The following is a 12,804-nucleotide window of genomic DNA, read 5'->3' on the forward strand; positions in this document are numbered from 1 at the left end:
TTTATATGCAATGATGATCGTACCCATTCATTCATACAAATATCGGTAACAAATTAATCATGGCACCTTATTTTTAGACTAGTAGTAATTAACAGTATCTTGTAGATGACCATGCATCATATTCATATCATATAGTAGTAGTAGTAGTAGTAGTAGTAGTATACAAAATTACAAAAAAAAACAACTAGCTAGAAGCAGAAGCAGCATTGGAGTGCTAGCTAATAACAAGTGTTGAAATGCACTAGTAATAACAGCTAGTAGTAGTAATTTAGTAACAAGAAAGAAAGAACAAATTAAACAGATTGCTAAGCAAATTTGTTCAACAAAGGAAAGGATTCCTTGGGCGCCCAGCTCGCATCGCATGTCCGTCCGTCCGTCCGTCCGTCCTGTGCTCGCATCCATATCCATGGCAACAACGCCATTGCCATGCATGCAATGCAATGCAATGCAATGCAGCTAGCTAGCTACTCATCATCAACGGTTAGAAAGAGAGAGAGAGGTGTGGGGGTACTGTAGCTCTAGCTACTCATCATCGTGGCCATGGCTGTCCACCTCGTCGTCGTCCTGATCATCGCCGGCCCTGCCCTTGCCAATGCCGTCCTCCTCCCCGTCGCCATCGTCCTCTCCACCTTCATTATTAGCGTTGTTATTGCCGCCGGAGACCTGCTCCCTGTCCATCCCGAACCCCGGCGGGCCGTAGCGCACGTCGGGGTACTTGACCACCGCGTCCAGCAGCTCCGAGCTCGCCTGCTTGGCCTCGCCTCCCCCGGCATTGGCCTCGCCGTCGCGCGCCGCCGCCGCCGAGTGGCCCGAGCGGGAGTAGAGCCTGTCCAGCTCGTCGAAGTAGGGGCACGTCTTTGCGTGCGCCGGCCGCTTCTTGCCGCTCTCCTTGGCCTTGCGGAAGTACTTGTTGATGTTCTCCCACTTCTCCTTGCAGCGCTTGGCGCTGCGGCCGTAGCCCGCCGCCGCCATGCGCGCGCTCACCTCCTCCCACAGCGGGCCCTTGAGCCCGGGCTCCTGGAACCGCCCTTCCAGCCCCGTCCGCACCCGGATCAGCGCCTCCACCTCGTGCTTGGGCCACCGCGACGTGCTGAGGTGCAGCGACCCGCCGGCGCCGCCCCCATCGTGCGCCGTCGCGTCCCCGCCGTCGTACGGCACCAGCTCCTTGCCGTTGCCGGCCGCCGTCGCGTCCTGGCTCGTGTCGTCGCCGGACGCCGCGGCGGGCGGTGGGAGCGTGATGGACTCGCCCGAGATCTTTTCCAGGTAGGCGATGATGGCGGCCTCCCGCGCCGCGGCGCTAGCGCGGTCCTGCGCGCGCGCGCCGGCCTCGCGGGCGAACTTGTCGGCCTCCTGCCGCCGCCAGGCCTCGTCCCGCGCAGCGCGCTCCCGCTCGCGCCGCTCCATGGCCTCCAGGAACTGCCGGTGGAGGCTCTCCTGGTGCTCCATCAGACGCTGCACGAGCCGCTCGAAGAAGGACGCCGACGCGCTCAGCTGCTCCTGCTGCTGCTGCCGCCGACGCTTCCGCTTGCGCCGCGCCGCGTCCGTCGACGGCTGGAGCTGCGGCTGCGGCTGCACCACCGCGGCCGCCTCCTCCCCGGCCGACGTCTCCGACGTGTTGAGCTGCGGGCCCGCGGCCGCGGCCGCCACGTCCGGGAGGTCCGCCATGGCCGGCTCGAGGATGGCATTGTCGTCTCCGGTGAGGCCGGAGCCGGAGCCCGTCTGGGCGACGCCCGCGCCGCCGCTCCCCGGCTTGTAGATGGCCTCCAGCTCGCTGAACAGCTTGTAGTTGCCGCCGCCCGCGGCCGCAGCGGCTGCGGCAGCAGCGGCATTATCGTCGCCTTTCTTGAAGTAATTGGCGGCGGCAACCGGCGCGGGGGACTCCGGCGTGGCCACCTTCTCCTTCCCCGTCCTCTTGCTGCTGCTCGAGCTGTGTAAGTAGTCGATGTCCAGCGGCCGCCTGCGCAAAACATTTTGATGGTGAGATGGAGAAGAAAGGTGCCACATTTTGATTCACACTGCTGCATCTACATGCTAGGTAGAAAGACGAAGAGAAAGAAATTGTTGCATGCAAGAACAAGATGCGGGCTTTTGTTTGTCCATGTCACCCCTAAACTTTTTGTTGGGGGTGAGGTAATCATCGAATCCCTCCATCCATCGTCGTCGTGGTCTCAAAGACAAAAGGGTCCGTCCGTCCTCCGAGCGAGAGACGAGAAGCAGAAGCATAGCATAGCATAGCGCAAGGAATGCAGAGCTGAAAAGTAGGTGCTCGAGTGAGAATGATTTGAGCGAGGGAGGGAGGGAGGGAGGGAGAAGGGGAGAGGGGAATCGCCATCAGCATCAGCCATCATCAGCAGCTGCAGTTCTATCTCAATCATGGCACTATTATTGCTCGTCCTCTGCTCCCTCCCCACGAGCATGAGCAATAGCATCCGAAGCAGAGCAAAGAACCAAACAAGATGCCATCTTTTTTTCTCTCGTCTTTCCTTTCGATTTCCACCAAGAATTCATTTCGAGATTTGGGGGAGGGAAGATGCACAAGCACAAAGAGCACAGCCGCCTACCAGGTGGGTTCTTTAATGGAGGTCTCCTCGTCGCCGGCCCAGCGGCGGAGGCGACTCTCTGTGGCGGCCTCGTCGTCGCCACCGCCGCCGCCGCCAACGTGGAGCATCATGCCGCTGCCCGCGGCGCCACCGCCGTCGTTGAGGGCGTCGTCGGTGCCTCCCGTGGCGCCGCTGCCGCCGCCGGCGTCGACCGCAAGCTTGAAGTTCATGGCGGCTGCCAAGAACGGGGGCACGCCCGGAGGCGCGGCGCCGCCCGAGGCCGCGGCGCCCGCAGCCCCCGAGCTCTCCGGCACGGCAGCCTCGACGTCAAATCCGAGGTGGTGGTGGTGGTGGTGATGCGTCTGGGCCTGCGGCTGCTGCTGCTGGTGGTGGTGCTGCTGCTGCTGCGGCTGCGGTGCCCATCTGGCCGGCAGCTGGTGGTGCTGCGGATGCGGCGGCGGCGGCTGGGGCTTGTGGTGGTGGTGATGCTGCTGCTGCTGCTCGTGGAAGAGCTGGAGGTGGTGGTGCCCCGCGGCGGCCGCCTGGTGCAGCAGCTGCTGCGTGAAGGGCGGCGGCGGGGCGGCGCCGAAGTGGGCGAAGTGCGGCGGCATGTGCGGCGCGTGGTGGTGGTGCTGCGGCGGCAGCGCGTGGTGGTGCAGAGGCTGGTACCTGAAGGGCCCGCCCAGCTCCTGGGCGGAGGCGGCGGCGGGCTGGGGCGGCTGCTGCTGAGGCGGCGGCGCGGACATGGCGAAGCCGCCGTCCATGATGAACTGCTGGAACTCGGACACGCCGCCGTAGCCGGACTGCATGGCGGACTGGACTGGACTGGACTGGAGGCGAAGTGATTAGTAGTGGTGGTGGTACTCACTGGCCACTCCCACTGGGCAGTTACTGGTAGCTAGGGAGGGGAGGTGAGCTGACCTCGGCGGTGATGGTGATGGTGAAGCTTGGTTTGGCTTGTTTACATGTTGCTGTTGGGCAGGTAACAAAGCTGCTTGCTTGGCTTGGCTTGTTACCTCAAGGGAATTGCAAGTGTGTAGTAGGTGTGTGTGTGAGCAGGAGGGGGAAGGGTGGAAGATGGGGATGGGGATGGAAGGAGGAGGAGGAGGAGGAGGAAGAGGATGGATGGGCTTGGCCACCCTTGTCTTTAATGGAGGGGAGGCTGAGGGGCCTGATGAGGTGAGGGCCTCTGGTGCTGGGGGCTGGGACTGGGAGGAGACGCTGCCTGCTGCCTGCACAGGGAGGGAGGGCAGTGACCAGTAGGGAGGACGGAGATGATGAGAGAGAGAGAGAGAGAGGAGGTCTGTTTTGGTTTCCATTTTGCTTCCGCCTGCCCCCCCCCCTGCTTATCTTGTGGCAGATTTGGAAAGCAGCCCTCGGGCATGCCCTTATTTGTACATCTGCCTCGGGGTGCCCTTCCTGCTGCTCTTCCCGTCCTGTCCCGGTTTGAATGGACCCTTCCTCTTTTCAGGCAACAAGAGGAGCTCATTTTTCACTTGTATTTCATCTTTCCATTTCTATTTTTACTATCTGATTGTTTGATACCATGGGCTAAATATTTCAATTTTTAGTGAAGTCTTTAACTAATTTGAGTTATTAGTCTGCTAACTAGCCAGCTATAGCTAATTTGAGTTGTTTTTAGTCCAACTAGTAACCGGCTATGTGTACCTAAACATGGGCCTTAATTACCAGTATCTCTGCTCCTTCCATTATGAATACTTGATTTAATTCATAATTTGGTTAGGTTCTCACATTGTATTCTCTAACATGTGACTAGTCTTACGATGATCTGCACGAAACCACGTCACGAGTAGGTCACTCAAGAAGACCAAGCATCGTGGGTTTAGCCTAATTGTCATGGTTCCAAGGATATCACTCTTCCCTAACCTACAAACCTCTTCTAGCAGCAGTAGAGGAAAAAGTGGCGACTGCTAGCAACATGTGGTGAACTGAGCGTCAATGGTGGCTCACATCGAGAAGTAGGTGCCATGCCCGTGACTAATGAGATCACAAGTTGGTGGTCTTTCAAGTAAGCATTAGCAACCAACTTGTGGCACAACGAGACTTCATTCGCTATTTGTCAGTATAAATAGTACAGATGGCATGCGAGAAGCTCTATAAGGTGTATACGGATGCACTTAGATGGTGAAGGTGAACAGTGGGATGTCAAAAGAAAGAACACAACACAAAATGAAGGAAAATATGTGAGGCATTGCTAAAAATTCTATCATTTTCCACATCTAATGTTCTACCAACATAGAGTTCCCTTGAATTAAGAATGTTCACTATAGGTCTAAAGCTAATCCATATTTTGGCTATACGCGGTTAATATCTATTCCCTCCATTCTAAAATAAGATAAATATGATTTTGACAACACGTGCAAGTGTGTGTATATATACACACGCGTGCGTTATTAAAATCGTATTATAAAAATAATGTACTTAAAAAAGCTAAAATATCTTATAGTGTGGAATGAAAATGACGCTCGTATAGAATAGGATAAATTTACAAGAAGATACTACACATGTTAATGCTTTTTTTACAAATATGGTAACTAGTAAAAACATATTCTAACTAAAAGCAGTGTTCAAAAGGGAAAAGAAATTATTATGGCTTTGTCGTAGGAAAAGTAGTAGTAGTTCTCATAGACAGCAAACACAAGTACTCCCTTTATCCTATGATACTGTGCATTTTAGCATTTAAAATTTGTCTTTAAATATAATACATTTTAGAGAACTAAACCAATTTTACATTAAATAGTTTCTATTTATCAATCAATCACGTTGAAGATACAAGGGTACATTTGTCTTTTATATTCTCAGATTTCATAGGATGTACTACAGTACTGTGTTACAAACCAGAGGGACTGGATTGCAAGTGAAAAGGACCTGTCCATAAAAGGCAAATAAAGAGCAAAAGAAAATGAAAAAGGAAAAGGAGGGCAGACGATGACGTCACCTGGTATCGGGGCGTGGCACCGCCACCGGCGCCACACACGTGCCTTGCACGTGTGGGGAGAAGCGAGATTTTGTTACTCCTCCTGCTCCTGCTGCGTTGGGAAGTGCAGCTAATTAACTACTCCTCCTCCTAATACTGTAGTTAATTGCTGCCTGATTGATTTGCTGAGGAGGAGGATTAGTTTTTTTTTTCCTGTCATCATATCATAGAGAAGAATCGCTGATCCCTGTCTGGTGTCTGCACTTGGCTTGCTTGGATCATCTGCATCTATTTTATATCCACACTCAAGGGATGCGATGGTTGAATACACTATCTAGATGATTAGAATTTTGATTAAAAAAGTGATATATAAAGTAAATTTTAACTATGGTTTCTCTTACGATATGTTGGAGTAATTCAGATTGTATTAATTAGAAGCATTTCGAACGTAAATTTCTTGATGAATAATTTATGCCCTAAACTTTCAATATATTGTAAAGTTGTGAATTTTCTCTGCTCGAAATATGCTTGTCATTTCTCGATAGAGAAAATTAGTAACACATTGTCATGTGTTATTTTGAAACTAATGTACTATGAGTTTCTTAAACACTATATATGGTGCTGTTTGTTTGGACTATTTTGTTGTTGTTGTTGTTGTTTTTTAAATTTAAACGGGGGGAGAGCTTCCCCACCTTTGCATTCCAAAAGATCACGCATTCATGAAACTGAGCGTGTTTGGACTATTTTGGATAGAAATGATTCACAATGGTATTATTGATGTTCAAGATTCAATCAAAAAAAATGATTACCTTTTTTAGATTGCAGAGTTATCCATTCCCATTGATGTTTGCGTTGGCACTGCACCAAACAACAGCTATATGAAATGTCATTCTGATTCCGCCAAATTACCAATGTTAGTTGCTACTCTCTCTCCGGTCTAATTTGAGAAAAATTAAGGGGAAAAAGTCGGGTGATATGTGTTTCATCCCTTTGAGAAAAAAAAGACTTCTCTTATCTTTGTCCCCACTAAATGTTACGGGGAGATTTTCTCCCCATCCTTATCTCTGTGGGGGTTCCTCATACCCGCCAAAATTCATATCAATTTATGTGATGTCTACTATTCATGTATTCACATTAATGGTATACAAACAAATCCGTTCTACAAAGATTCATATTTGAGAACGAGAAAGTGAAGGATTAGGGCACTCCCAATGCTAGAAACTACATATAACTTTTATACCCATTAATTTTTATAGACACTATTTATAGAAATTATGGTTCCAATGTATAGAATATTTTTATATACAATCACATTCATTCTCTCTCCATTCTTAGCCAATCATATCAATTTATGTCTTGAATTTTGTATAGACATAGTTTCTAACATAGACCCAGTTTCTATGATTTTTGCTATCTCTCTTCAACAACTCTCTTGCCACATCAACAAAATGCTTAGAACCACGATGGTTTCTGTATTGGGAGTGTTCTTAGGATTTTTTTTTAACTTTGCTTATATGTCACAACTGTTGGCCCTTGCAATTGTGGGCCTTCAGAGTTGGATTTCTGCAGAGAGTGGAGACGAGGGATTTTATACTATGTTCTTGTTTACTTCCACCTCAAAATCCAATTTTTTTTTCAAGATTCCTCGTCGCATCGAATCTTCAGACGCGTGCATGAAATATTAAATAAAAATAAAAATAAAAACTAATTGCACAGTTTGGTCGAAATTTATGAGACGAATCTTTTGAGCCTAGTTAGTCCATGGTTGAACAATAATTACCACAAACAAACGAAAGTGCTACAGTGTTGCGAAATTTTTTTCTTCACCAACTAAACGCGGCCCTATATGTGGCTCTATGAATGAATCCTAACAAGAACAACTTAGCCCTGTTGGTAAATTTATACTACCATATTCTCCGTAGGAATTGGGGAACGGGCTCCGTTGACATCCTAGCTTTTCTGGATGCCGATACTGGCTGGGCGGCTTGGGCTGCCTGGGCGTGCAGGGGTAGCGCGGCAGTGGCTGGGCCTTGGCTCGTCTCTGGTTTATCTTTCCTTGTTTTCTCGCCTTGTTTAGGGTGTGGCTGTGATATAGGGTGCCACGTTTTTTGAGTATAAAATAAATTATATAAGTTTTCAGTAATTCATGAAATGAATTTTGTAAAACCTAATTAACCTATCATTAGTATACGTTTACTGTAGTTGCCCTGTAACACTACACTATCAAATTATAGAATAGTTAGGTTTAAAAGATTTATCTCGTAAAATAAAATAGTTGTTATATGTAGAATTAATTATTTTGAGTCTATATTTTAATAAGCATTGTCGAAGACGAGTAAACTGTCATGTGAGATAGTGTGGTTGTCCGGGGCGGTAGGTGTAAAAAGGAAGGAGGAGGCTTTTGTCCCTGCCCTGCCCTGCCCTGGTCTAGTCTGTGTACAGTGCGCTATACCGTCCGTCCGTCCGTCCATTATCGATGGGGCATGCATCCCTCGTCCCCGAGAGAGAGAGAGCAGACACAAGAGTCGTAGGGCATGCATGGTGGTAACCAGGAAAGGGCTGCGTGACGTGTCGCGACATGATTGGACACAGGGGTTGACCGCCGTACCCGAGGGGAGCCATGCCTGCCTGCCTGCCTGGGAGCCTGAGCCTGAGCCTGAGCAGCCGTGTGCCGTGCCGTCTCCTTCCTCAGAATCGCCTACGTGGGTCACTTTACGAATTGAAAAGACGCCAGCAGCAGTGCCAGTCCATGTCCGGTTCACCGCCGCCGCATCGCCGGACCGCAATTGCCATGCAATGCCCATCACCCCATGCCGTCCAGGCCCGCGCGCTGTGACGGAGTACTCCTAGCTAGCTACCTAGCTATACTAGTACTGTGTACGTACTACTACAAACCTACTGTACTCGTACTCGGCCAGTATAGGCTAGGCTACATACACTACTCCAGCGTACGTACGTACGTACTATAATCCTAGCTGTTTAGATTTGGTTAACATTTTCATTTTACTTAGCAATTGCATCTAAAGAAATAATGTGATGGGACAAAAAGAAAAATTTTGACAACCAAACAGAACCTGATACTCCCAAAAAAAAAACAAATGAATGGGTCTGCTCAGTGTGATTTACACCTGCATTACATGTACAGCATGGATCATCATGCATGATGCAAAGCACACACCGTAACCATCCATGGTCATACACGCTCACCACTACGTGCTTACATGCGTGTGTGTTTAAGTAGATCAATAAAATAATAGGCTAAGGATCCACTCTGTCCACCAAATTAGAATAACATTATCAGGCCCTTGTTGCCAATGATTTCATTTCTGAAAAATAGGCAGAGAGCTGCTGTGTGTTTGTAGTATTTGTTTCTAAATTCTTCCGTGAAACATGTTTTCTAGCTTCTTTGTTTTAGCTCAACTCGAGAGCTTTTTTTTTGTTCTTGTTGTATCTTGAATCTAAGAACCTTTTGGAATCATCAACTGTAGCTTAACTATGTTGTTTCTCATGACACTCCCAATGCAGAAATCACTATAGTTTCTATGAACATTAATTACACTACCACCTAAGCCTTTTGCTCATGTAGTAAAATAGTTATTGAATAGAGAGAGAGAGCAAAAATTAAAGAAATCAAATTTACACGAAAACCAAAATATGAAGTGATGCAGTTGGTAGTGAATGGAGAAAGAAACTGTCCATTGAGACCATGATTTCTATAAATAATATCTATAAATATAGTTTTTAGTATTAGGAATGCCCTGAATGGATAGAGATTCTCTTCATAACATAAGAATAAATAATTAATTTCAAGATCAATTCCTACCAAACACACCTTTAGCCTCACCAACAATGGTATTGTTTGCTTGCATTTAGCATTCCCAGATGGCCAGACACACGTCTTTTATTTCTCCAACCCATCACAATTTGTTTTCATTTTCTCCCTTCTTATGTCAATTTTCCTTGTTTGGCAAGTAATAGGATCGCGAGAGTGTGGAGATCCTTCCCTTCCCCTCTGGTGTTTTTGTTTTACAAAGTGTTGCGCTGTGGCAACACATTGTAGACTTTTTAATTCTACTATCATTCTACTCCTAAATCGCGAGAGAACAGAACGAAAAGAAACCCAACGGCCAACGCCGCATGCCACTGTGCATTGCATCACGGTGACGCGGCTTCACCAGTTGCAACTATTCGTCGTCATATCCTTCTCCTTCGTGCTATTCCCACATCTCCAACTTTGATTAAGTTTTAAAATAATAATAAAATCATCTGTATCTTATGTGTGTAGGTATGTTGATAGATATATGCAAAGTATGTAGATATGCTTATCTTATGTGTGTACGGACTATGTAATACCTCCATCACAAAAAAAAGGAATACAATTCTCGTTCTCAACAAAGCCAAATTGTCCTGAGGCTAAATAAGTTTATAGGGACCTCATGTTTCTAGTATAGGTATATGACATACTAGGAGTATTTTATCTTTGTATGTATGTGTCTTTGTACAAACCTACATTTTCTAATATGAACACACCTAGTGTACTATCTAATACAACATTGGGTCTGTTCTAAGTATTATGCAAGCCTATATAAGAGCCTACATAGGCAACCAAAGACAAGCAAACTACACTTCATAAGCTTAAATATAGGCTATTACATGCAACCAATCAGACTCTATATTACTACTATATACTAGGAGAATACCCCGCGCGTTGCTGCGAGGATTCTAGATAATTTATAAAGAAATTAGACTATTTATATTTATATTTATATGGATGAAACTATCTTAAATTAATTTTGGTCAATGGTTTGACTGGCCAACTAAATGCATGTTAATGGATGAAGAGATAACTATTATAATTATATGTGCTAGTTGGCTATAATTGCAAGTTTTAGTGGATTCTTGATGTGGATAGCTTGCATGTTGAGAGAATTCTCTAGTGGGGTTTAGCTTTATAAGAGTATAAGATAAGATAGGAGTACTATGAGAGTTGACAAGGATACAAAATACAATGGTAGTATCTCTTTCCCATTTTGGCGAGAAGATATATAAATATGAATGCCCTATTCAATACATGCGAATAATGCAACCACTATACCCACCACAAGCTCGACCCTCTAATCCGTTAAGATTTTCTCACATTACCATGTTTCCAACCTAGTCACCTTAGTTTATAGTCGGCTTCGACGTCGTCGTTCGTCCTTTTTTGTTTGGTCCCTGGGTTCAAGTCCTTGGCTTTGGCACAAATGCTCATATTTTTTGAATTTATTACATGATTTATGATGTTATGCTTTCAGTAGTAGACGTCGACAGCGAGGTGCCCATGGCAACTTCGTGAATTTCGAGATCTGTCGACCCAGTCCTTCGGAGGTGCTCATAGAGGTAAGGTTATATGCGTGCGATTTTAGGGGTGAGTATGCATGTTTGTGTATCTGTGTTGTACTGTGTAATTCAGAAAAAAAAGATTCGTTTTCTTCGACCCCTTGTTTTTATAGAGGGACGGGTGAGTATCAAATGCAGGATCCCTTTTGGTCTTTTTTTTTAAAAAATAGAAAATATCTTAGCAACACGAAGCAAGGTAATTTTGAAGTAATTTCTTGTTTATCTTATTAGAGAAAAAAGAGAGTTTTTCCACGTATACTTTATCTATATCTATATCTATACCTATCTATAAAAAGCTAAAATTTCAGTCTGCCCCCAATATTTTCTTCCGTCTCCTGTCGTCGGTTTGTCGAATCGGTCGCGTCCTCTGTAGATGAGCAAAAAGAAAATAAAAAACTTTCTAGGGTTCCTAGTGCAAAATCTCCTATTACGATTCCAGTATGATGCAAGAAAAAAAAGAATAAAAATTTTCCTAAGGTTCCCAATGTAAAATCTCCAATTTACTTTTCTTTTATTCTTTAAATCGGCTAAAAATTGATAAATGCGTAGTAATTCATAGAAAATTCTAAAATTATAAAATAAATTTTGTTCAGCTCCACATATGTAGATCCATATAGTAAACAAAAAATATCACAAATTTTAGTACACTTTTTTTTGTTGGAAATGCTTGCCTATGCTTTTTAGTGTAAAATTAAAATTGTAGTTATCTTGCTCTAATTATTATAAAAATTTTATGGTAGCCTATTTAATGTGATGCTTGATTCATATTTCATAGCAATTCTAATCTAAATAAGAAAATCGGCTGAAAATTGATAAATGCGTAGTAATTCATAGAAAAATCTAAAAATTATAAAACAAATTTTGTTCAGCTCCACATATGTAGATCCATGCAGTAAACAAAAAATATCACAAATTTTAGTACACTTTTTTTTGGAATTGTTTGCCTATGCTTTTTAGTGTACAATTAAAATTGTAGTTATCTTGCTCCAATTATTATAAAAATTTTATGGTAGCCTATTTAATGTGATGCTTGATTCATATTTCATAGCAATCCTAATCTAAATAAAAAAATAATGCTAGCATCAAACTTCTCATGTTTTAATATAATACTGAGGTATATTAAGAGATAATATTAGAGTGAGAAAAGGTTTAACTAATTTCTATTTTTATTATTAAATAAATATGTCTTCAAGCTACATATTATTGTAAATATTAACTATCTAATACCATAGATGTTATTGTTATCAATAAAATAAATTATGGACTTTAAATTTTATAAAAAGGATAAATATAAATAGATATGTAACATTATGTCATCACTTTCTAGGGTCATTTGCTGTTTTTCTTCTGTTGCAACGCGGGCTATAAAAACCGGGCTTTGACGTCCTAATCTTTTGTTCTTTTTTTATTTCTTTGGGAAAAAACGTCTCAGGTAATTCGAAGGATTCACAGTTTCACACGTCAAATAAATCTTGGCCCAAGTAGCAGCTGTGATTTGTGGGATCAATTGGGCCACTAGAACTATATACTATGTAGTACATGTTGTCGTAGCACGGGCCGCGCCGGCCGCCGGGCTTGCTCATTCTTGACTTGGACCAGCCCAAATATCATCTTCTTAATTCCTCCTTTCCTGAGTCATCTCGTTTCGTTTATATTTGACAATTATTATCTAATTATAGACTAAATAGAGTTAAAAGAATTATCTTATAAATTATAGATAAACTATACAATTAGTTTTTGTTTTTATCTATATTTAGTACTCTATGCATGTGTCGCAAGATTTGATGTGACGAGGAATCTTAAAAAGTTTTTGGATTTTAGGGTGATCTAAACAAGGTTTAAATGTAGATAAAAAATAACTAATTTTACAGTTTGTCTGTAAGTTTTTGCAAACTGAACTAGGCCTAGGCCCGTAGCTCCCATATCCATGATCCATCCATCCAAGGC

At 44.4% G+C, this 12,804-nt stretch overlaps 1 protein-coding gene across 1 annotated transcript; it reads right to left on the minus strand.

Annotated features, from left to right (window-relative positions):
* On the minus strand, window positions 47-4,094 carry LOC8085164 (trihelix transcription factor GTL1). The gene is made up of 2 exons (XM_002453083.2): window positions 2,562-4,094; window positions 47-1,957 (listed from the first exon to the last, which is right to left on the minus strand). The coding sequence occupies exons 1-2, from the start codon at window positions 3,347-3,349 to the stop codon at window positions 523-525; spliced, it is 2,223 nt and encodes a 740-aa protein (XP_002453128.1). The 5' UTR covers window positions 3,350-4,094; the 3' UTR covers window positions 47-522.

Source organism: Sorghum bicolor, chromosome 4, assembly GCF_000003195.3.
Source record: "Sorghum bicolor cultivar BTx623 chromosome 4, Sorghum_bicolor_NCBIv3, whole genome shotgun sequence".
Lineage (NCBI taxonomy): Eukaryota > Viridiplantae > Streptophyta > Magnoliopsida > Poales > Poaceae > Sorghum > Sorghum bicolor.

Coding starts and splice junctions, on each gene's coding strand:
- LOC8085164 (XM_002453083.2), bottom strand. CDS start 3,349: ATGCAGTCCGGCTACGGCGGCGTGTCCGAGTTCCAGCAGTTCATCATG. Junction 1,958..2,561: donor TCCATTAAAGAACCCACCTG/GTAGGCGGCTGT, acceptor TGTTTTGCGCAG/GCGGCCGCTGGACATCGACT.